The sequence below is a fragment of the Palaemon carinicauda genome, chromosome 21 (genome assembly GCF_036898095.1).
Source record: "Palaemon carinicauda isolate YSFRI2023 chromosome 21, ASM3689809v2, whole genome shotgun sequence".
NCBI lineage: Eukaryota > Metazoa > Arthropoda > Malacostraca > Decapoda > Palaemonidae > Palaemon > Palaemon carinicauda.
In genome coordinates, this window is record NC_090745.1 from 87,850,563 (window position 1) to 87,876,837 (window position 26,275).

The 26,275-nt window shown below is 34.1% G+C and overlaps 1 protein-coding gene across 1 annotated transcript in view; it reads right to left on the minus strand.

The window, feature by feature from the left end:
* Nucleotides 1-26,275, minus strand: part of pb (proboscipedia) — a 227,524-nt gene that overhangs the window by 10,119 nt on the left and 191,130 nt on the right. The window contains exon 4 of the mRNA XM_068344663.1: nucleotides 17,237-17,278. Within this exon, the coding sequence (XP_068200764.1) occupies nucleotides 17,237-17,278 (42 nt within the window). The remainder of the gene's footprint in view (nucleotides 1-17,236; nucleotides 17,279-26,275) is intronic.

Consider the following 26,275-nt stretch of genomic DNA (forward strand, 5'->3'; position numbering starts at 1 on the left):
GTTTTCATTCTCGTTAACCCTGAAAAGCTTGAATTAGTGTTTTCGTTCTCGGTAACCCTAAGATTCTGGAATTAGAGTTTTCGTTCTCAGTAACCCTGAGATACTGGAATTAGTGTTTTCATTCTCGTTAACCCAGAAATGCTTGAAATAGTGTTTTCGTTATCGGTAACCCTAAGATTCTGGAATTAGTGTTTTCGTTCTCGGTAACCCCGAGATGGTGGAGTTAGTGTTTTCATTCTCGTTAACCCTAAAATGCTTGAATTAGTGTTTTCGTTCTCGGTAACCCTAAGGTTCTGGAATTAGAGTTTTCGTTCTCAGTAACCCTGAGATACTGGAATTAGTGTTTTCATTCTCGTTAACCCAGAAATGCTTGAAATAGTGTTTTCGTTATCGGTAACCCTAAGATTCTGGAATTAGTGTTTTCGTTCTCGGCAACCCTAAGATTCTAGAATTAGTGTTTTCGTTCTCAGTAACCCTGAGATGCTGGAATTAATGTTTTCATTCTCGTTAACTCTGAAATGCTTGAATTAGTGTTTTCGTTTTCGGTAACCCTAAGATTCTGGAATTAGTGTTTTTGTTCTCGGTAACCCTGAAATGCTGGAATTAGTGTTTTCATTCTCGTTAACCCTGAAATGCTTGTTGAATTAGTGTTTTCGTTCTCGGTAACCCTAAGTTTCTGGAATTAGTGATTTCGTTCTCGGTAACCCCGAGATGGTGGAGTTAGTGTTTTCATTCTCGTTAACCCTGAAATGCTTGAATTAGTGTTTTCGTTCTCGGTAGCCCTAAGGTTCTGGAATTAGTGTTTTCGTTCTCAGTAACCCTGAGATGTTGGAATTGATGTTTTCATTCTCGTTAACCCAGAAATGCTTAAATTAGTGTTTTCGTTCTCGATAACCCTAAGGTTCTGGAATTAGTGTTTTCGTTCTCGGCAACCCTAAGATTCTGGAATTAGTGTTTTCGTTCTCAGTAACTCCGAGATGCTGGAATTAATGTTTTCATTCTCGTTAACCGTGAAATGCTTGAATTAGTGTTTTCGTTCTCGGTAACCCTAAGGTTCTGGAATTAGTGTTTTCGTTCTCAGTAACCCTGAGATGCTGGAATTAATGTTTTTATTCTCGTTAACCCAGAAATGCTTGAATTAGTGTTTTCGTTCTCGGTAACCCTAAGGTTCTGGAATTAGTGTTTTCGTTCTCGGTAACCCTAAGGTTCTGGAATTAGTGTTTTCGTTCTCAGTAACCCCGAGATGCTGGAATTAATGTTTTCATTCTCGTTAACCCAGAAATGCTTGAATTAGTGTTTTCGTTCTCGGTAACCCTAAGGTTCTGGAATTAGTGTTTTCGTTCTCAGTAACCCCGAGATGCTGGAATTAATGTTTTCATTCTCGTTAACCCAGAAATGCTTGAATTAGTGTTTTCGTTCTCGGTAACCCTAAGGTTCTGGAATTAGTGTTTTCGTTCTCGGCAACCCTAAGATACTAGAATTAGTGTTTTCGTTCTCAGTAACCCCAAGATGCTGGAATTAATGTTTTCATTCTCGTTAACCCTGAAATGCTTGAATTAGTGTTTTCGTTCTCGGTAACCCTAAGGTTCTGGAATGAGTGTTTTCATTCTCAGTAACCCCGAGATGCTGGAATTAATGTTTTCATTCTCGTTAACCCAGAAATGCTTGCATTAGTGTTTTCATTCTCGGTAACCCTAAGGTTCTGGAATTAGTGTTTTCGTTCTCGGCAATCCTATGATACTAGAATTAGTGTTTTCGTTCTCAGTAACCCCAAGATGCTGGAATTAATGTTTTCATTCTCGTTAACCCTGAAATGCTTGAATTAGTGTTTTCGTTCTCGGTAACCCCAAGATTCTGGAATTAGTGTTTTCGTTCTCAGTAACCCTGAGATGCTGGAATTAGTGTTTTCGTTCTCGGTAACCCCGAGATGGTGGAGTTAGTGTTTTCGTTCTCGGTAACCCTGAAATGCTGGAATTAGTGTTTTCATACTCGTTAACAATGAAATGCTTGTATTGGTGTTTTCGTTCTCGGTAACCCTAAGATTCTGGAATTAGTGTTTTTGTTCTTGGTAACCCTGAGATGTTATGAAATAATATTTTCGTTCTCTGTAACCACAAAATGTAGGAATTAGTATTTTTGATCTCGATAACTGCCGGATGTTGCAATTAGTGTTTTAATTCTCGGTAACCCTGAGATGTTGGCATTAGTGTTTTCGTTCTCAATAACTACAGGATGTTGGAATGAGTATTTTCGTTCCCAGTAACGCTGAATGCTTTGAATTTGCGTTTTTGTTCTTGATAACTGTAGGATTTTGTAATTAGTGTTTTCTTTTTCGATAATTGCAGGATTTTGGAATTAGTGTTTTCGTCCTCGGTAACCCTAAGAGCTTCGAATTAGTGTTTTCTTTCTCGGTAACTGCAGGACGTTGGATATTAGAGTTTTCATTCCAGGTTAACTTAAGATGTTTGAATTAGTGTTTTCCTTTTCGGTAACCCTAAGATCTTGGAATTAGTGTTTTCTTTCCCGGTAACTGTAGGACGTTGGAATTAAGAGATTTCATTCCAAGTTAACTTAAGATGTTGGAATTAGTTACTTTGTTTTCTTTAACTGAAAGATGTTGGAATTAGTGTTTTTGATCTTGAAAACTGCAGGATGCTGTAATTAGTGTTTTCATTTTCGGTAACTGCAGGATGCAGATATTAGTGTTTTCATAATCCTTAGATTCTAGAATTAGTGTTTCGTTCTTAGTAACCGTGAGATGTTGGAATCAGTGTTTTTGATCTCAAAAACTGCAGGATGTTGGAATTGGTAAACATGAATGCTTGGAATTGGTGTTTTCGTTCTTAGTAACAGCAGGATGTTAAAATTAGTGTTATCGTTTTCGGTAACTGAGGGATGTTGGAATTAGTATTTTCGTTCGCAGTAACTGCGGGATGTTTAAGTTATTGTTATCGTTCTTGATAATGAAAGCCTCGAATTAGTGTTTTTGTTTTCGGTTACCCTAAGATGTTGGAATTGGTATTTTTGTTTTCGGTAACTGCAGTATTTTGTAATTAGTGTTATCGTTCCCAGTTACCCTACGATGTTCGTTTTCGGTAACTGCAGGATGATGGAATTAATCTTTTCGATCTCGGTAACTGCAGGATGTTGGAATCCTTGTTTTCGTTTCCGGTTACCGTAAGATGTTGGCAATAGTATTTGCATTCTCGATCACTGCAGGATGTTGGAATTAATGTTTCCGTACTTGATAACAGCAGGATTTAGGAAAGAGTGTTTTCGATCTTGGTAACCCGGAAATTCTGGAATTAGTGTTTTCCCTCTCGGTAACCCCGAGGAGCTGTAATTAATGTTTTGGTTCTTGATAACTGCAGAATGTTGGAATTAGTGTTTTAGTTCTTGGTAACTGTAGGATGTTGGAAATGTGATTTTGTTCCTTTTAACTGCATGATGTTGGAAATGTGATTTTGTTCCTTTTAACTGCATGATGTTGGAAATGTGATTTTGTTCCTTTTAACTGCATGATGTTGGAAATGTGATTTTGTTCCTTTTAACTGCATGATGTTGGAAATGTGATTTTGTTCTTTTTAACTGCATGATGTTGGAAATGTGATTTTGTTCCTTTTAACTGCATGATGTTGGAAATGTGATTTTGTTCCTTTAACTACATGATGTTGGAAATGTGATTTTGTTCTTTTTAACTGCATGATGTTGGAAATGTGATTTTGTTCCTTTTAACTGCATAATGTTGGAATTAGTGTTTTCGTTAACGGTAACCCTGAGATGTTAGAATTAGTGATTTTTGCTCTAAGTAACTTGAGAATGTTGGAATTAGTGTTTGGTTGTAGGTAAATTGAGAATGTTGGATTTAGTGTTTTCGTTCTCGGTAACCGTGAGATGTCGGAATTAGTGTTTTTGTTTTAGGTAACTTCAGGATGTTGGAATTAGTATTTTTATTCTCGGTAACTGCACGATGTTGGAATTAGTGTTTTTGTTTTAGGTAACTTCAGGATGTTGGAATTAGTATTTTTATTCTCGGTAACTGCACGATGTTGGAATTAGTGTTTTTGTTTTAGGTAACTTCAGGATGTTGGAATTAGTATTTTTATTCTCGGTAACTGCTCGATGTTGGAATTAGTGTTTTCGATCTCTTTAGCCATGAGATGTAGAAATTAATGTTTTTGTTCTAGGTAACTTGAGGATGTTGGAATTAGTGTTTTTGTTCTTGGCGGATGTAGGATGTTGGAGTTAGTGTTTTTGTTCTCGGTAACTGAAGGATGTGGGAGTTAGTATTTTTATTCTCGGTAACTGCAGGAAGTTGGAATTAGTGTTTTTGTTATCGGCAACTGCAGGATGTTGGAATTAGCGTTTTTTTCTCGGTAACTGCACCATGTTGGTATTAGTATTTCCTTTCTCGGTAATCCTGACATGTTGGTGTTTGGAAATTTAAAGTAAAGGTGACCTCTCTCTCTCTCTCTCTCTCTCTCTCTCTCTCTCTCTCTCTCTCTCTCTCTCTCTCTCTCTCTATCTCTCTCTCTCTCTCTCTCACATTGTTCCTAGCACCAGCAAATATGATGGCTCTAATACATAAAATATAAATCCAACTGACGGAGAGGAGGAAACAGCAAATACATAACGAGTTTCTCCAATCTATCCAGTTAGTTTGATTTTGACAGACTGAATTATAGTTCGGTTTTACGTCCATATTGTTTTAATGAAATGTACATAATTTTGTATACATTTCTACGGAGTTTCATATATAATTTTTAAGGGTATTTTGCACAAGCAATGTACTGATTTCCTTTTATATTTCTCTTTGGTATAAATTTACTTAATCATCATTTTTGTCCTATCTTCAGTTGAAGTGACTATGGTGTGTCGGCTTTGCCATATGGACCGATTTTATCCGACGTTTTTTCTTTCAGTCTATTTGTCGAATTTGTATTTTCTTTGTATATAGTTCTGTATATATTGTTTTGTTGGGTCTATTTTCAAATATGATGAGGCATTTTATTGCTTTTAATTCATATTCTGTGTGGAGATTTTGAGCAAAATACAGGATCATTTCCAAGCAAACTTTTGTAAAGTAAACGGTCAAATATGCTTATATCTTAAGGCCTTAGCTAAGCAAGGAAGCTTGAAAAATGGTTGACTGAGGTAGACGGAATGAAAGAACGAGTTGAATGATTTAATCATTATATAAATCATGACCACTAACACGTTCCCGGGAAGTCGTAAATCACCATGAAAAATTTTCCTTGTAGCAAAAATATACTTTCTATCGGGAGAGCGTATTTTGATTTATGTATTATGTGTTAGATGTTAAAGACATTGCTTTTAGTTTGCTTTCTACGACCGACAACACTTGAGCCAGCGAAATCATGTGTTGCACCACGATGGGGGGCAACAAATTTTCTGTCAAATCAATTACATCAGACACAGAAGGTATTTTCTGTGCCCTTATATGGCCTGATGGATACTGTTGTAACACCAGCTTATGGTATTAATCAGTGGATTAATCATATAATCTCAATCAAGCTGATATGAACGACAAGTCAGAAAATGGGGCTTTGGGTCTTTATAACCACGACAACTTTGTCATTCAATATACTTTATCAAAATAAGATAACATAATAGATCATAGTTCACTCTTGACTTATAGGTGAAATACTAAAGAAATTGTGTTACCATGGAAAACAAAAAAATATTTAAATTCAATAAGGCGTACGTGTACAGGTGATCATTAATCCACATACATAACTAGCTTGTGTAATCGGATTATCGAAGGTCAAGTTGTGGATGATCTTTTTTTTATTAAATAATTTCTTTGCTTTGTACATAAATTAGCTATATCTTCGCTAATGTAATTCTTAAAGTTATATATTTGAAACTGATAATTATTTGATTGGACTGGATTGGTGATAGGGATTCAGCAGACCTAGAGTAAGCTGATGATACTGTCATTGTTAGCAGAACACCACAGAATTTGCAATGCTTGCTTACCGGAATGCATGAAATATCATACGATGTTGGGCTGAAGATAAATAGAAGAAAGACAGAGATGATGAGAATGGAGTATGCAATGGAAGATAAAATATCATGGGAAGGAGAAAGGATTAATGAGGTAGAATCATTTAAGTATTTAGGAACTATGATCTCCAATACAGGCTCTTTAGAATTGGAGTTTATTGAAAGATTGAAAAAAAGCAAATCAGACAATGGCTAGGTTAAGTAAAGTTTAAAAATCAAATTGCCTGAAATTATATATAAAAATCAGACTGAAGATCAGTTTAGTGATATCAGTGTTACTCTATGGACATGAGTCATGGTATCACAATGAAACGATCTCCAATAGATATAGTAGATTTGAGAGCAAAGCTCTCAGAAGGATATTGGGAGTTAAATGGCTTGGACAGGAATAGAAATTAAACTATAAGAGAGATTACTCGAGTTCCATATGTGGATGAGATCATGATGAGAGGTAGATGGAGTTGGTTTGGACATTCTCTTCGCACACCCCAAGAGAGATTATTTCACCAAACGTTCAGCTGGGCTCCAAAAGGCACTAAAAGAGTTGGAAGACCCAGGCCTACATGGCTGAAGACTATGAAGCGTGAAGAAGTAGGATATGATGAATGGAGAAGTATTGAATTAAAAGCTCAAGATAGAGACGACTGGTGAAATCCAACCGAGGCCCTTTGCGTCGATAAGGGTAGGAGGAGATGATGATGATGATGAATTATTTAAAATGAAAATCAGGTCTCACTGCGAGGTAGAGATATTCTAATTTCCGATTTTTTTTTCAAAGGTTTTACCAAGAAATTCTTTACATATATAAATTTATTTTGATTACTAATTTTTTTCCAATTGATGTGGATACTGCGTTCGTATACCCATTTTACCATGTCTTTTCATTGACTTTATTTAGAATAAATGTTGGCCATATTAGCTTATTTTTACTCAAAGAGATTAGTATATATATATATATATATATATATATATATATATATATTTATATACAGACAGTTTATGCATACACACACACACACACACACATATATATATATATATATATGTATATATATATATACACTGTATATAAATGTGTGTGTTTATATATACATACATACATATATATATATATATATATATATGTATGTATATATGTGTGTGTATATAATGATACGAGAACAAAATGAAGTAGAGGATATTCTAACAACTTGTAAGTAAAAAAAGACAAGGGCAGGACATATAATGAGAATGGCAGACAACAGATGGACATAAAGAATAATAGAACAAGTCCCTATACCTTATAAATGAAGCACAGGAAGAAAGAGAAGACACTGGATCGACGAACTAAGGAAGTTTGTGGACGTGGACTGGCACAGAAAGACCATAAACAGACGCAAGTGGAAGGACATGTCTGAGGCCTTTCATCTGCAGTGTACTAGTAATGGCTGATGATATATATACATATATATATATATATATATATATAGAGAGAGAGAGAGAGAGAGAGAGAGAGAGAGAGAGAGAGAATCTTGTAGTTTTGTCTTACTTCTTCAAGAGTCCTCTTTAAGAAATAGGATGAAACTAATTTTGATTCTCTATATAATTTACTTTTTTCTATTGTACTTTTGGATCTGAGGATCACGTTTCCCTCCGAGAGAGAGAGAGAGAGAGAGAGAGAGAGAGAGAGAGAGAGAGATATGCATATTTCCTGACGGGGCTGGCTCCAAATAAAAAAAGAAATTAATGATCACTGCCTCATTCATACCTTAGTTACTGTTTTGTGGGTGATAAATTTATGCATAAAATTTCAACCATAAACACCGCTGTTCATCTCTATATTCTGCTCACTTTGTCTTTCTTGGATATTACGTGTTTCCCCACTCGCATCTTCCCAACAATTCCGACTTGTATACTTTCGCCACGAGCAAACAATCTCAAAATACTCATCCTTTCACAATGCCTGAAAACCTTAAATCAATCAATCAATCCTCCTTTCATATCTACTAACCTTTTCAATAGATTTTCAGATCTCAATACTTCTTACTCTTCCAGTTCATCTGGTACCTATTACATATAACGAAACAATTTATATCACCAGCTTCAACTTTTTAATTCCATTCCTATTCAGGATCTACGTCTCAGTTCCATCAAAAACTGTTGGCGTAGCAATCTTTTCATACATTCCAGTCTTAGCTCCGTAGATGCTCGCAGTCTTTTTGCAACCTCATGAACACTTCCTGCTAGCTTTCTTGCTTAATTTGTTCAGTGGTAGGGCTTTTATTTTATTCTACTATTATCTGTGTTATTTACAAATTTCCCAATTCTAATTATTTTAAAACATTATGCTAGCTAATATATATATATATATATATATATGTATTTATGTGTATACATATATATCCATATCTGTATATATGTATATATGCATATATATATATATATATATGTATATATGTATATATATATATATATATACTGTATGTTTATATATATATATATATATATATACATATGTATATATATATATATATATTTATATGTATATGTGTATTTATGTGTATGTATATGTATGTATATATATATATATATATATAATGAAAAGACTTTATTAGAGCTAGTGACATCAACGGGCTCAATAGAAAGACGGAAATACTAACTTCAATCAAGTTTTTTGACATTTCCTCTCGTGGCTATGGTACATATTATATGCTCATGTGTCAACTTTACTGAGTTTTACCCGCATAGACACACACACACACACACACACATATATATATATATATATATGTATATATATATATATATATATATATACACATTCATTTGCAAGAGTAACTGCATATTGTTTTGAGTTCTAGTGGGACCAGAATTCATTTATTATTTCTATTTGTAATAGTATTTTTAATTAGCATAGATGAAATAGATTTTTTCTAAATAAAGGAATGTTGATAGCTTCAAAACCATCTCTAGGGGCTTCTATTAGGTAACATCGTAAATTAATATGCAAGAGATGTAGAGAGATAAAAGTGTTCTCTAAATGTTTATGTTAACGGCGTGTAGATTGGTTACTTTGAGTTGCATTTTTTAAATGTGGAATTCTCAAATTTGTTACTTTCTGTTTCTGTGTTTACTGGTTTCCCTGTATTCACATATTCTATTCTCACTTTGATTTAGTTTTATCCTAACCTTCAGAAGTAATTTAGTTTTATCCTAACCTTCAGAAGTCGGATTCATGTGAAAGGTCACATGGGCTTCTTTGTCGCCTTTCCTTTCTGCTGTGTTTTCCACTACATTGTTTTCCACTTGTTTGATATAGGAGACCCCTTTGTTTCCGTTTCTTACTTTGATGAAGATTTTCATATTGTTTTCCTTCTTTACCTCCATCTCATCACATCTACTTCCCTTCTTCAAATCCATCTCATCGCATGCTATTTCCTTCTTCACGTCCATTTCGTAATATTTCCTTTCTTTCTTCAAGTCCATTTCATCATCCCTCCAATCCATCTCATCCATTTCATCTGGGTGCTTCGGTTCCATTTTGATATTCGTAATTATGTCGTTAATTTTAGTATTTCTTCCTATTTCACTATTTTTGGGGGGTTTTATTTTATTATTGCTAAGTGTCTGTTTCTTTTTTACTTAGGACATGATTTTTCACGACGAAATATAACAAAATGATGGTACCCGCATTATCATCTCTTCCGGAGGATTCACAGACAAGCCCCAAAGCACTGATGACTAGAGAAAGTTGGTGCTCGAGGAACCCAGTTTATTTTAGAATTTCTCTTTGCACTCGGCACAACCACACGCGGTCGAAGATAAAGCACAAATGTAACGACGGAAGCATACTTTGAGCTGAGTAAGTGTTGCTCCCTCTGAAATTCACACTCACCGCCTCCCGGCTTACTTCCCCTCCGCTATCCCACCTTATCTCCCCACGTCTCTCTATCATCACAGGTGTGCTCCAGTGACTGTGTGTGCTCCATTCGTCAACTGGTCAGAATGTTGTACCGTCTCCTAAAGATATAATAAGATAATATATTTGCATAATTTTCTCTTTCTCATGTATTTTTGTTTCTGTCCAGTTTGGATTAGACAAGATATCCTTTACTCCAGTCTTAATTAATTTTGACATATATATATATATATATATATATATATACATAAGTGTTTATATATATTTATGTCTTCATTATTATCATCAGCGTCACTAGTTCACTGCAGAGCAAAGGCCTCAGACATGTCGTTTCACTTGCGTCTGTTTATGGTCTTCCTTATGCCAGTCTTCCTTCCCCTGCTTCTTCTGCCTATGTCCATTTCTTTTTCTAACATGTTGTTAGAATATCCTCTACTTTAGTTTGCTCTGGCATCTGTGTTGCTCTTTTTCTATCTGTTAGTGCGATTCCCATCATTATTCTTTCCATAGCGCTTTGAGTTATAACTAGCTTTTGTTCTAATGATTTAGTAAGGCTACAACTTTCTGATGCATAAGTTAATACTGGAAGGACCATCTGATTAAATAATTTTCATTGTAGAGAAAGTGGCAATTTAAATTCCTAATATCATTTTGTTTACAAAGATCTATCCATCCTACGCTTATCCTTCTTTAAATTTCAGTCTCGTGTCCTGAAGAAGTGCACACTGTCTGTGCTAAGCGCGTATATTCATTAACAATTTCAAGAGGATCGTTCACAACTCTTAGTTATTGCCTCTCTACATTTTCGTTGAACATTATGAAAGTTTTACTCATATTAATTTTCAGTCCTACATTTCAGCTTTCTCTATTCAAATTTTCTATCGTCTTTTGCAATTCCTCCCATGATTCACTAAATACAACTATGTCATCTGCGAATACCAAGTTGTTAAAGTATTCCCCTTTAATATCAATTCCTAGATTTTCCCAATCTAAATTTGAATAAAAACTTCTTCCAGACATGCCGTGAATAATTTAGGAGAGATGGAGTATCCTTGGCTAACTCCTTTCTTGATCGAAATTTTCTCACTATCTTCATGTTGTTTTAGGGTGGCTGTACTTCCCGTATAGATATCTTTAAGTATTCTAACAACATTCATCTATTCCTTGTCTTTGAAGGGATTTCATTACTACTGAGGTTTTGACAGAATAAAATGCTTTCTCATAGTTTATGTAAATGTAGATATATATATATATATATATATATATATATATATTTATATATAGTTATATATGTGTATATTGCATGTATTAAACGCTAGTATTAATGCTATTTGCTCCTACCAGACTTCGGATTCAAGCATATGTATCTGAAGTGAAACCAAACTATATATATAGTGTATATATATATATATATATATGTATGTGTATATATATATATATATGTATGTATGTATGTATGTATGTATGTATGTATATATATATATATATATATATAAGAGTGTGTGTATGTGCATATGTATGTTGCTGAAAACCAAGGACAGCATCTTGCTGCACGACCCTTGACAGGTTAGGTAGTTACAATATTCTTCTTTATATCTATCTATCTATCTATCTATATATATGTATATATATATATGTATATATATGTGTGTGTACATATTTATTCATATTCATATGCGTATGTTCGTTGAAGTTATACATATGTGTATTTTATTGCTAAAGACTTTTTTTTTAGAATGATTTCCTGGCAGTCTTTGATCTTTTGTTTAGTATTTTCATTCATTAGTTGATACTAAAATTCAAAGCTCCAAATGAACAGACTAAATCATCTAGTTTCTCAGTTCGGTCGGTAGTTTCCTCAATACAATGTCTTAACTCTTTATTGATTATTTGCTCACAGTAAACTGATTGTTATTATTATTGTGTAAACACGTGTATGTCTGATCAGTTAATACGGAGGGCTAGTGAACCACATATCGAAACAAGAATTATCTCTCTCTCTCTCTCTCTCTCTCTCTCTCTCTCTCTCTCTCTCTCTTTGCCTTGTCTTACTCTTGCGAGGTATATACGTCTCTGCCTGTGAATGTAGTATTGCACTTTTGTGTTCTATATCTTCAAGCAAAGGGTTATATGTAATGTGAGGCTGCCTCTTTGATAGTTAGTTACCCTTGTTTTAGTGAAATGGAGACAGCATGAAAAGTGATATGTCACTGGAATCTTGCCTGATTCTGCCCAATTACTAGTGTATTTTTTTTTTACCTCATATATTCAAGATGCTGATTAGATTTTAGGAATCAATGTCCGAGGCTGGGATTCGGAGTTGATACGGTTTAGATTTAAGTTGACACTGACTGTCTCTTTTTTGGCCTTCTCTTTTAATGGCATAGTTTTTGCAGTTTCTGTACACAGAAAGTTTAGGAGGAATGATTCTGTTATAGGTAAAAGTGGCATATTGTAGGGCTAAATATAGTTAGGATGGTATATCCAAGTGTTTTGAAATTACTGTGATAGAATTGTCTCGAAAATTGCTAGCCAGAGATTTTGATCTTTTGATTCATTTGGTGGGATTTAAAGCGATCCGAAGAAAAAGTAAGGTCACAGTTGTTGCAAGTAATGTAATTAGATTTAAGTTGGAATAAGTTCCACAGTAAAAGTTTTCCTCTTATCGATGAAACTTTTCATTTTGAGGATGGAATATAAATATATGCTAAAAAGATTTATATGAATAGCGGCCTTTTTATTGTAATGGGTAAGAAACGGAATTGGTCGCAACTAGAGTTTAACAGAAAACTGACTTTTGAAAACATAAGAGATCCCTTCCATCAATGAGACTAGGAATACTACTACCCTACGAACAAACTCTTGAAAGCTTTAATTCCGAAGGTATTGATAACGGGAAAGCCACGCGTTTCTACCCGAGAACACTTGCTAGAATACCAAAGACAGTGCTGAATGGATAAGTAATGGAAGCGAAAGAAAATAATTTATATAATTGGTTGACTAAGAGCATCTAGAAAAACTGTGGACGTAATTGGTGATCAAGAAGATATACTAGAATATCATGTATGGGTTTGATAATTAGGAATATAAACAGACGGATGCATCAATATATCATGTATAATTTTCCTTCATGCCAAATATAGCTCATAGGAGCAAATATTGTAACACTATTTCTTGTCTAAAGAATAAGATTTTTCTTCTCTGTGATTAAAATATACCGAAATAGAAGTTATTTAACTATAGGACAAACTTGCTGGAAATATATTGTTCAAGAAACGGACTTACTACCTGTGTTTCCAGTAAATTACGCAGGACTAGGACATATCATAATTGCAGATAAGTTGACTATTGTACATTATACGCTTTGCCTCACCTACGGTAACCTATATATAAAAATCGGGTAAAATGGGATAATGTTACATAGTTATCTAAACTTTTATTGCTTTCAAGTCATTTAATCAAATAGATCTGACCTGCCTTGCATGCCTAACCTGCATAACTATTGACGTCAGGTTAACAACTTTAATTTTTCAACAAATATAGAGGATATTTGTAAACTGAGGCAAGTCTTCCATTAGCACTTATTGAGGAAAGGTGTTTGAGCTTTTGTTAGAATCTAATCTGGTCACCTCGTCACTTGACATTGGTCGTCAGGATTTTTAGTTTGAGTTTATGGATTTTTTACCACGAATTTTGATCAAACTTCATCCAAGTATTTTTCGCCAAATATGCCATGAATTGGCTAGTAATGAAAGTAATAAACATGGATAACGAAAGTAGGACTCCTCGAAACATTCTTTGTTCATCCTACTTTTCCGTTTGTTTTCGTAAAATCTTAGGGATTAAAATTAATTCTTTAATCAGAGAATTCTTTTGTCTCATGTATGGTATGATGAATCGATCTTCATAACGAAAAACGTTCCGTCTTGCTGGTGATGTTCGGAAGATTAGAAAGTATATCTGAATTTATTTCTTCTCACTACAAATGGCTGCTCAGGAAATTGTTATTTCATTTTCGTAAAACATAATGTTCTCCTCGTCGATTTTAATGTACTTGTTATTTAGTTATAATTTTGTCTGTATCGTGGAGAAGAGTTATTGATTTTATATCTACCGTAGATTTACTGAAATCTCGACTATGTATATATTTATAAACTTTAGGATTTTCTGTTTTTGATGATCTTAATTGTATGTGTTTATTTCGAATTTAATAGTGAAATTCTGTGAAAATTATTTAATTGACTTAACATCCTAAAAATTGCTTCCTTAAAGCTCACGTGATCTTTATTTTCGAGTAAATTTAGAATGGAATAATTAAGTCTACGGTTACTTCTCTAATAATTTAATACAGTATCTTTTTCTATTTTTATTGGAACATGCTAAACTGCAAATTCTGTTTTAAACCGTGTACGTCATGAAATTGCACTGTGTATAAAACTGGCAACATGTTAGATATGTTAGATTACTGCATTTATCCCTTCTATAAAATTCCCAATCATAAGAGGTTTGAGTATGCAACACTGCCAAAATCAAATTTTTAGGGAAATGGATGAAATTTGGAAGGGCTCTTTTGCGGAAAACTTAATATACCATAAGTTTGTAGCATGTTCCCATTGGTAGTAACGTCTTGTCAAGCATAAAAACCCATTTAGAAATATATATTTAGGTTGTCTGTGAATCGTGTATGAAACCCTTATACAGAAAACTTTCGTGATATTGACCGTTTGATAAAAGTTCACATATACCTTATCAACATCGAATTGAAACTTCTCCCTTTCCTCCCTTTCAAACTAGGTTAATGACTCTAGCATGGGCGTTCTTGGACTTCATGCATGTGAAGGCCATTACTTGCTAATGTCCTTTCATACTATCTATTCAAACCATTCTTAGATCTTTTTGTAAGAAATCACATGGTAATTCTTTTCTAGTCTCTCTCTCTCTCTCTCTCTCTCTCTCTCTCTCTCTCTCTCTATATATATATATATATGTGTGTGTGTGTGTGTGTGTGTGTGTGTAGGCTTATATGTACTTGAAGAAATAGGAACAGCATTGCTAAAAAAAAACAAAAAAAAACTTCATTATTATGATCGACGTTTTAGGAAGTCATCTGTTACCATGATGAGAAAACGGTAGATTTAAGAATATATATATATATATATATATATATATATGACAAAATAACAACTAATTGATTACATTTTAATCCCAGACGGCAGTTACAAATGTTTTCATGAATTGGTGGCTATAACAGATGGAAAAATGAACACTAGATAATCACCAAATCACCTTTAATTCAAATTAATTAAAACTCTCTTTGGTAATCAGTTGAATATGTAGCGTACTGCTTTTAAAGTCTTTCTTATTTTTTCCTATATAAAAAAAGAAAACTCTGGGAAACGTTTTGTGTAAAACTATGGTATTTTTGGTGAAAATTATCTCAAATTGCTGAGTGTTGTGGTTTTGTTAATGGTAACCCCTTTTCTAATGCATCTCCCTATTTACTTTCAATATACCTCTCATCGTAGTCAGGACAAAGAACTTGCAAACAACATACAGAGTTAAACGTTTGGGCAGAGATTCTTTGTTGTTCAAGCGAGAGCCAATTTTGAATTTATGAACAAAGGTAAAGTTAAGTTGTATCTGTATTTTTGTTGATAGGAAATCAAGACCACATATCACCCCGTAGAGGATTAGTGCCGCTTTTGAACTTCAATAGTTGGAGTTATGGGTCTTTGTGGCTTCCTTTTTGGCCCCTAGCTACTCTTGCATGTAGCCTTCTACTATTCCTCCGTTCCAACTTCTTTTCTTCCATCTTCCAGTCCAACCTCTTCACATTTACTTCACGGTGTAACTGCGGAGTTTATCCCCAATTGCGCAGGCCTCTGGATGACCTGCCAGGATCCATTGCTTGTTCTTATGACCTAAATTCCTGAATCTAATCTAATCCAAACCCACAGATTCTAATTTTACCGCACCAAATCACTTCCGATCTATAAAACTATCATATTTGGGAAAGCTTAGCTTCGAATTACATAAACATTTTAACAACAGTCTAGATGTAGCATATCCACGGGTATAATTCAGGTTTGATTTTTAATAATAGATTCATAATTGGTTTACTTAAACAAGAAGGAATCCCTACCTGAAGGCTTATCTTCATTTGTTGTTTACAAGTTCACTTGTCTTGACTGTACTCTTGTGGTGACTGCAATGGAAGGTATATTGACAATTGTAATCGTTCATTGCAACACTGGGAAGAGTATTATAACAGAACTATTGCATACTAAACAATTGTCCTCAGCTTTTAGAGATCTCCTCTTACCAACAATAGTGTAGTTTACAAGCTAAGACTTTTAAGTGTTCTCGTGTTTACCATTTGGTTTCCTTTCCCTGCATATAATTATATTTACAATAGGAGGAAGCATTGCTGTGCATGTGTAGTAGTTATAAATTACCCTGGTAGTTGCTTATCTAAGATATTTTAAAGATACATTAAACCATTTACAGGTTTCCGTTGCTAAATGTTTCCAAACGAAGGCCCTACGTAAACTGTATATTTACTGTGACAAATTGTTTTTCCTCGTACTCTACTGTAAGGTCATTTATTGGTAAACAGTTTTCACACATAAGTGCCATTTAGTGTGATGACCTAATAAATGTGTTAATTTCTTGTCAGTGTCAAATGGGACGTACCGTATTTTAATGTGTGATTTCATTTTCTGGTGTCGGATCAGATGATATTTCAACTAAAACAAGTAAAATGTTACATGTAATTTTCTCTCTTGCATCCTCGTCCCCATCTCCCCTTACTTCCTACAAGACGACTGCAGAAATAAAAATGTGTTTGCCTGCTTCCATCAACAGCATAATCGTAAACAAGATTAACCAAATCCTGAATGCAAATAAAAGGTGTAAGAGAACGTAAAATAGTTATTGTTATTTTTTTTTTTCTCTCTCTCTCTCTCTCTCTCTCCTCTCTCTCTCTCTCTCTCTCTCTCTCAAAAGATGGCAATTTTACTTAAATAACGTATACTTGTACAAGGGAAAATCTTAAGAAATTATAAGCTTATGTCATATTTACGTTGGTAATTTTAATGACACGTGACCACAATTTTATCCGTCAACTTTTCATGTTGATAGAAAGTTATTTCAGTCTAGCATTTCTTTAAGATCAGAAAAAAATTATTTAGTAAACACTAAATTATCAGTATTATCTAAAGACAGATAGGAAATAATTAGGCTAAATAAAATAGTACATATGGATTTTGAGCAGATAATATTGATAGATTATGTGATATTCTTTGTACTTACTGCTGGAGTATTGCCGCTGATTTGGGACACCTGGTGAAACATCTGTTGGTGAAAAACAGATGTTAGTGGATATGTAAAGTTAGATGTAGAATATTTCATTTAAAATGTAGTTTATAGATAGAAAATATGTTTTTCATATATCAATTAAAGCTGACACGCAACTACATATAACAGTTCTTGGATCAATCACGACTGCGTAGTATTAATGAACATTCATACCTGTGAAGCAGCAGTTAGATTAAATAATCTCTTGTAAGACAAATTTAAGATAGTATTCATTATTGCAGGTGAGAAACTAAAATTATTAATTAATATCAATACAGTGCAATATTTTCATTTGGGAAAAGCATCCCTACATACAATTATAAAGTAAGAGTTCCAGAGAGGCAACACGAAAGTTCAGTGCCTGGATGTTTGGGCAAGAAAATATATTGGTTATAGGGAAAATAAAAATGAGAAAGTAAAGGGGTGATTCATGAATCACCCGACTAATGGAAGATGATAATGAAGCTTTGTGAAATAAACGATGAAATTGTCTCGTCTACCATTACCCGCTCTTTTGTTCGTGTGCAAGTTGGTCTGCTGAGAATTAATTGTGGTTGTCCATTTTCCAAACCAACGACCAATTATATTTAAAAATTTGACTCTCATGCCTCAACAAGATCTATGGACATCTTTAGTTACCATAGGCTTATTATATTCACTCATTGACCTGGTCTTTTAATTTTAGGGTAAATAAGCGTTCACATGTTAATGGATTAGCAAATTTTGCTATGTTTTGTGCATCAAAAGATGTGAAATCCCTTTATGATAAGTATGATGAATATATGGCCAGAAATCACTTATTGTTAGCTTCATTTGCTCCTTTTTTCGCAGTTTGGTAGTGAATTTCCTCATGATTTATGGCACCCAAATAGGACGTTACTATCGTGGATAATTGCTGTTATTATTGTATTTTGAATTATGGCTATAGTTTTCTTATTAAATGATTCATAACAAAACTTATATATCTTTAGAGTTTCTATTTTCATTCACTTTTAATTGCACCAATAGTGATATCAGTAAGTTGTTCATCCCGTTACTGTCTGTAATTTTCCATGGATTATTCTTAAAGGAAAGTGTTTTTGACCTTCGACCATCAAGATTCGCATAATTTAAAATCACTGTATATATCTTTTGCTCTAGGAAAATTTAGTTTTTAATTATTGTAATCTATGTAATGTGTTTTGTGATTTTTGCTCAATGTACCCAAAATATCCCGTGACATCTCTGGAAGGAAATCGTGCTATCGAGTAGTTTTTATTTTATATTTCTTCAAACCTTTGTAAGTGCCAAGTCACTTGTAGTTTCTGGAAACATAAATCTGGAAGAAACAATCACGGGACTTAATATTCTTCCACGTTCATAAAAAAACAACTTCCTCGTTTTGTGTTGTGTCTTACTTTTTGAAGTCAAACTTTTTTAAAGTGCGCGGTGTCCCCGGGGCTGGGCGGAGAGACTCGTCTTGATAGTGCCTAAAGAAGACTCCCATCTACCCTCCCCCCCCTCTCAATCCCTCCTTCTTCCTCTCCCTCTCAATCCCTCTCCCTTCCTCCCCCTCCCAATCGCTCCCATTCCAATCCCTCCCCCTTCCTATAAAATTGACACACCCACTAAGTGCTAAAAGGGAAGATTCTCTCCAGCAAACCATAAAAATTTTACTCGGCCGTGTCCTCTAAACTTGCGACATATTACTCATAAAATCACAGTTTATTATTGTTTCACTAAACTTTGGTTCATTTTACGAGGTGCGCCAGACAAAAAAATGCATACGTTATGAAGTGAAACTCTTTAATTGATTCATTTGAAAATATGGTCTCTCTCTCTCTCTCTCTCTCTCTCTCTCTCTCTCTCTCTCTGTACGCATTATTTATATGAATAATACAAATGTTTATCAAAATATTCACTGGAAGGAAGTGCAAATTTCTCAAGGTTACAAAGTATTCAGTTTAAAGACAGCTCAATGATGGCAGAGGCAAAGGAGAGTGTCATTGTCCTATCAAGCAGGACAGTGCCCTATCCATATGATCAGCGCCCAAGCCCCATCTCCACACAAGCAAGGACCAAGGAGGGCCAGGCAACGGCTGCTGATGACTCAGCAGATAGACCCATAAGCTCACGCCCCCCCCCCCCCTTCCTCAGCTCACGAAGATGGTGAGATTGCAGCGACCAAAGAAATTAACGAGTTTGTACGGGACAAATCGATAACAATTGGCAAGTTTTCTTCCAAACGTTCATCAGTGTAACAAATCGATAACAATTGGCAAGTTTTCTTCCAAACGCTCATCAGTGTAACAAATCGATAACATTTAGCAGTTTTCTTTCAAACGTTCATCAGTGTAACAAATCGATAACAATTAGCAAGTTTTCTTCCAAACGCTCATCAGTGTAACAAATCGATAACATTTAGCAGTTTTCTTTCATCCATCAGTGTAACAAATCGATAACAATTAGCAAGTTTTCTTCCAAACATTCATCAGTGTAACAAATCGATAACAATTTGCAAGTTTTCTTCCAAACGTTCATCAGTGTAACAAATCGATAACAATTTGAAAGTTTTCTTCCAAACGTTCATCAGTGTAACAAATTGATAACAATTGAAAGTTTTCTTCCAAACGTTCATCAGTGTAACAAATTGATAACAATTTGCAAGTTTTCTTTCAAACGCTCATCACTGTAACAAATCGATAACATTTACCAGTTTCCTTTCAAACATTCATCAGTGTAACAAATCGATAACATTTAGCAGTTTTTCTTCCAAACGTTCTTCAGTGTAACAAATCGATAACATTTAGCAAGTTTTCTTCCAAACGTTCATCAATGTAACAAATCGATAACAATTAGCAACTTTTCTTCCAAACGTTCATCGGTGTAACAAGTCGATAATATTTAGCAGTTTTCTTCCAAACGTTCATCAGTGTAACAAATCGATAACATTTAGCAAGTTTTCTTCCAAACGTTCATCAGTGTAACAAATTGATAACAATTAGCAAGTTTTTTTTCCAAACGTTCATCAGTGTAACAAATCGATAACATTTAGCAAGTCGAAAATATTTAGCAGTTTTCTTCCAAACGTTCATCAGATTCTGGACGTCATTTTTATGTCAATATCTATAATATTTTGATCTCATGTTCCGGAGTTATCCTTTAAGAACTTTTGCATATGCAAACAAAAGAAGAGAGTGATGTATAACCACCAGTGAAATACATAAATTCTTATAAATCAGTTACTATAGATAATTAAGATTAATTATTATTTCGAGTACCTATCACACATCAGATAATAGATTTCAAGATATTGATAAGTGGCTGCAAATTCTTTACAGGTTTAGCGTTGTTTATTGTAGTATTGTTAACTTTTTTTTTTTTTAATGTGAAATGCTATCATCCTTCGAGTTGTTATAATCTAAGAAATTCTCTCTCGTGATTAATGGTAACGTAATTTTTATGTACTCTTTGCTTGGCTTTGGTTAATATTACTCGATTATATCTTTATGTTGTATCCATATTTACTAAATGCGGGACTGTATTTTAAAACTTAAAATGTGAGCTGGGAAAGGAATGTTCGTGTTACTCATCAAATGTAAACAGTCAAGAACGATATTGACATTTTGTTTGGATCGCATTACGTGAAAATCTGGGTCTCGATTTTATTATATAGATATATGTTAATCAATTCTTACTATTTTCCTAGATTAACTATCTCTGTTCAGTTTGTCGTTCAGAATTAATCTATCTTATCAAGGTCTTTTTTCTTCCTTGGTACTTCATCTAAGCTAAGTATTTTACCGGTTGATATTATTTTGTTTTCATGATTAAAATATTCACGTCTATAACTCTGCAGCCAAGGGGAAAAGCCAAGGACTCAAACCTAAAACTGGACTCCGGCACTTGGGTGGTTTACGATCTGGAACGTTGGATGAGCCACCGACTGGAAGTTCCAGGGAGAATGGAGAACAGCTCACAAGAGACGGATAGCCAGAGGGGAAGAGAGAGAGAGAGAGAGAGAGGAGAGAGAGAGAGGAGAGAGAGAGAGAGAGAGAGAGAGAGAGAGAGAGAGAGAGAGAGATGAATTTGACATAGAACGTAGAGAATAGAAGATACTGATATTTGGAGAAATAAAGATCGTAATGCAAGTGTGTTTTTTAATCGTTGAATGATTTTAATAACTGTATAATGATTGAGTAGGCAGACGAGAGTAATCTATGTAATAAAAAAACAATGAAATTTACTTTCTCGAAACTTTGAAATAGATAGAAGATTGATGTAACGATTTCTCTGATAGTTGTCCAAGAAGAATAACGGAAACTGGTATTCAAATTATATTAGGGGGAAAAAAAAACCAGAGGGTGCAAAGGAAAGAGACGGATAACGCAGAGGAAAACCAATGTAGCAATAAATTCCAACTCGAATCCTAACTAGTTATTCGATTCACTTCGTTTGAGTTCCAACCGCACTCTTGCATCCCAAGGGGCCCGGACTTTTGAGAAGGTTACTCATATCTGGGAATATCTGGCAATTACTCGCGGGTTTTATTTGTAAATCTCGAACATTACGGCAAAGGAACTTGTTAACATCAATTTCGCCTATAATATTAACCCATCGAATGCCTGTTTATAGGCGATTTCTAAAGATATTTTGCCTTTGCTGCGTACTGGAAATTTTTGGGAAGATTATTCCGATATAGATTTAATTTTATCTATTTTCATTTCTTTTCCGCCGTTGAATGACGAAATCTTTTCAGTATTGCGTAGTTCCGTTTATCTATTTGACAACGTTACTTTTTTTTTTTTTTTTAGTTTCCCTCATGATTCTTATACTTAATTACAAGACTTTATTTGACATTTCATTTCTGATTTTCATGCTTACCTTAAAAAAAGATGAAATATTTATATATATATATATATATATATATATATATTATATATATATATTATATATATAGAGAGAGAGAGAGAGAGAGAGAGAGAGAGAGAGAGAGAGAGATATATATATATATATATATATAGAGAGAGAGAGAGAGAGAGAGAGAGAGAGAGAGTCCTATTGGAACCATTACATTTTGGGAATAAGCTCAATCCCTGCTTAGTTTGAGAGAATCCATTGAAACAATGCCCTATTACCCCGCAGGCTAGTAATTCAGAGCTGTAGGTGAAAGTGAGTCATGTCACTAGTGTATTTGGTCTTGCTGCTTTCTAGAGAGCTTCTATCATCTCGGTATAATGAACGGTACTCAAAATAAGGACTTCTTTCTATAGTGGTGACTTGGAATGCTGTGTATGGAACTGCGTTCGATCCCAGATGTCATCCACAAATCCCTTTTATCCCCCGCCAGCCCAATAAAAGATTTGGTTGAGAGGCTAAAAAACTGGATTTTCTGGCACCACCCCTTAGAATGAAAGAAAAGTGTAGTGTATTCATATATATATATATATATATATATATATATATATATATATATATATATGTGTGTGTGTGTGTGTGTGTGTGTGTGTGTAAATAGAACATAGTTTCTTAGTCCCGGGTTCGATTCCACAGCAGACTAGAAGTTATTATCTATGAGTTGATTCCCCATTGGGTTTCTGATCCCGAGGTAGAGAGAATCCAGATATTAGGAGGAGTATAATATATGGCATATATGAATAGGAAAAGCATGTATAAATGTGCAAAATTATCTTTATTCATAGCGAAGTACAAACTTGACAACAAGCTACAATGGTGGAGATTGGTTGATTTAAATTTTAAGTACAGAAAAAGCTGTATTCGACCAGTATAAATATGGGAGAATTGTCATCAACTTATCTCTTTTTGTGGCTGAGTTGCTAAGTCAATGGAATCTCAGATTCTTGGGCCCGAGTTCGATTCCACGGCCGACCATAAGATACTATCATTGAGTTGATTCCCCCTGGGTCTCTGATCCCGAAGTAGAGAGAATCCAGATATTAGGAGTGTAATGTATGGTAAATATATATATATATATATATATATATATATATATATATATATATATATATATATATATATATATATATATATATATATATATATATATATAAAAAAAATGGTGGAGGGTGTTTTTATGCATGTATGACTGGGTACAGGGAATTTTATTTTTTATTTTTTTTGCACATACTACAAAATCCTTTCCAAAACTGTTTCATTGACTCATTGGTTACCATTGCCTAATTGTATTATATGTTGGATGGCTTCCTCAATCTATGATTTTTATGCAAATACGTATCCATGGCATAATTTGAAAATCAAGGAGTATTCAATCATACTTTCCATGTTTCTCTCTGTAACGTTATTGGAAGCCGACGCATTTCATTGCTACCATAAACAGACTCCATGTGGTTTGGACTAGAAAACAAGCTTGTTGCATATGCAGATGATGCTACTCTCTTTGCATCAATTCCATCTCCTGAATGTAGATCTGGGTTTGCTGAATCCTTTAATAGAGATGTAGCTAAAATTAGTGCATGGTGTAAATTGTTGGGTATGAAGTTGAATGCTAACAAAACTCAAAGTATGATTGTGAGTAGGTCAAAGACCATGGCTCCTCAACGTCCTGATCAGCATTGATTTGTATGACTCTTTTAAAGTATTAGGTGTGATTCTCGTCAGCAAATTTACTTTATAGAAACACATTAGGTGTGTGTCTTCTTCAATTGCACAAAAAATTGACTTATTGAGAAAGTCTCTCTAGATTTTTGCTGATCAATCTATTCAGAAGTATTTTAATGCTTTTATTTTACCTTGTTCTCCTGTCTGGTCTTCAGCTGCTGATTCTCATCTTAATTTGTTGGACAGGAACTTACGGTCTATTAAATTTCTTATTCCTGTCTAGATAATATCTGGCACCGTCGTTCAATAAGTTCATTATGCATGTTGGATAAGATTTTTTTATAATTCTGACCATCCTTTACATTCTGATCTTCCCGGACATTTCCATCCTGGTCGTAATACTAGGTATGCAGTCAATTTTAATAGTCAGGCCTTCTCCATTATAAGGCTCAATACTACACAGTACTCTAGTATTTTTATTCCAGGTGTGAGCAAGTTGTGGAATGATCTTCTAAATCGGGTAGTTGAATCAGTAGAACTTCAGAAGTTCAAACTCGCAGTAAATGTTTTTATGTTGAACAGGTTTACATAAGTCGTTTTATAGTTTATATATCAAATATCTGTTTTAATGTTGTTAATGTTTTGAAAATATTTTATTTTAATTTTCATTACTTCTTATATCGTCTATTTATTTCCTTATTTCCTTTCCTCACTGGGCTATTTTTCCCTGTTGGAGCCCTTTGGCTTATAGGATCTTGCTTTTCCAATTAGGGTTGTTGCTTAGCTAGTAATAATAATAATAATAATAATAATAATAATAATAATAATAATAATAGGAGGCAAGTGCATAACCAGCGCGAACTGGTTATTTCAACTGGCTTATTTTCTTTGTTATGTCCACGTACCAAACAAGTCTAAATTTTCTACCATATGCTGAATGTGATAATCATCTCACTGAGTTCCATGAACTACTAGAGTGTAAAACAAGAATATGTCAAACTTAGATGTCGGTTACTTTTTTATGTAATTGAGACAAGAATGAATAGATAAGGGAATGATTAGTTAGTCGTATGTTGTTTATATTTGTATGGCAAAAATTTGCCCATATAAGAAGAAATCGCATATTTTTTAATATTAAATCGGCTTTCAGACATTTTGTTGCGACATTGCAGATTTCTTTCTCAATGAATTAATACGTGATATATATATATTTTTTTTTTTTTTGCAAATTAAGACGTTATTTGTTAATTATGAGTGCAATCTCTTTAGGAACTTTTCTTGGCAAGACTGACTTGGAGTAAGCTATCTTATTTACTACTGTGCTTTAATCTTGCTCCAGATTCTATCTCTTCTTTGCAACATGGCCTATATTTTGGTCACTTCTCTTCTGAGCTGAGATAGAGTAAAGTTTGTAATATCAGTAAAACCATTCTGATGAGTTACAAAGTGATGAACAGCACTGGGTTTTTTGACAATTTGGTTACTTCCATTTTCCTATATTTCTTTCTTTACTCTTAATTCTACAAGATAGGTCTCTTCAAGTCTTTGTGGTACAGTTTTGTATAAGTTTCTTCAATTAAACTAATTTTTTCTTGCACTTCCGTTGTTAATATTGATCTTTATTCTCAATGCTTGCATTATATTTTGACAATGTTAATGGGATACAGCTCAGTTTTATAGAAATGGGCGTTTTAAGTATTTAATAATTATTACATTACGAATTTGTTTTCCGTTTCCTCTAAGCATATTTTCTTCATTTTCCCTCTAGTCATTGTAATTATCATCGTCTACTATATTTAGTAACTTTGGTCAACAGTCTTCTCAGCATACTCGTCTTATTACCTCACCATACACACCTTTTGTTCTTTCTCTGCAATTTTGTTTACCTTGAAGGCATGATAGCCCTGAATGTAAAGAATGCAATTCATATGACCGTTATTTTTATTTTTTTTTCCATGAAATAATTGCTCACCTTAAATACAAGATAACATAAAATGAATGCTAATTATTTGACATGTATTTGCTTTCTCTAATGTGATATAATTGCTTTGCTCAAGTACAAGATAGCAAAGTATACAAGGGAAATGCGACAGTTATTTACTTCGCATGATGTGAGATATTTGCTTTTATATAAGAGATATAACTCACATGCCACTTATTTTCCCTTCTAATGAGTCGACTGATTGCCTTAAGTATGACATAGTATAGCGTTCAGGGATTCAAATTATGTGATAGTTATTGGTTTCTTTTACGTAATATGATTACTTGGCTCACACAAGATAGCACATTATGCAATGATTTGTACTTTAAAGGTCACTAATGAAGAGCAGAGGCCACTGACAGTGACAATGCCTTGGCAGGACAATGCCCTAGAGACTGGCCATATATACATATGATCAGCGCCCAAACCCTCTCTCCATCGAAGCTAGGACCAGA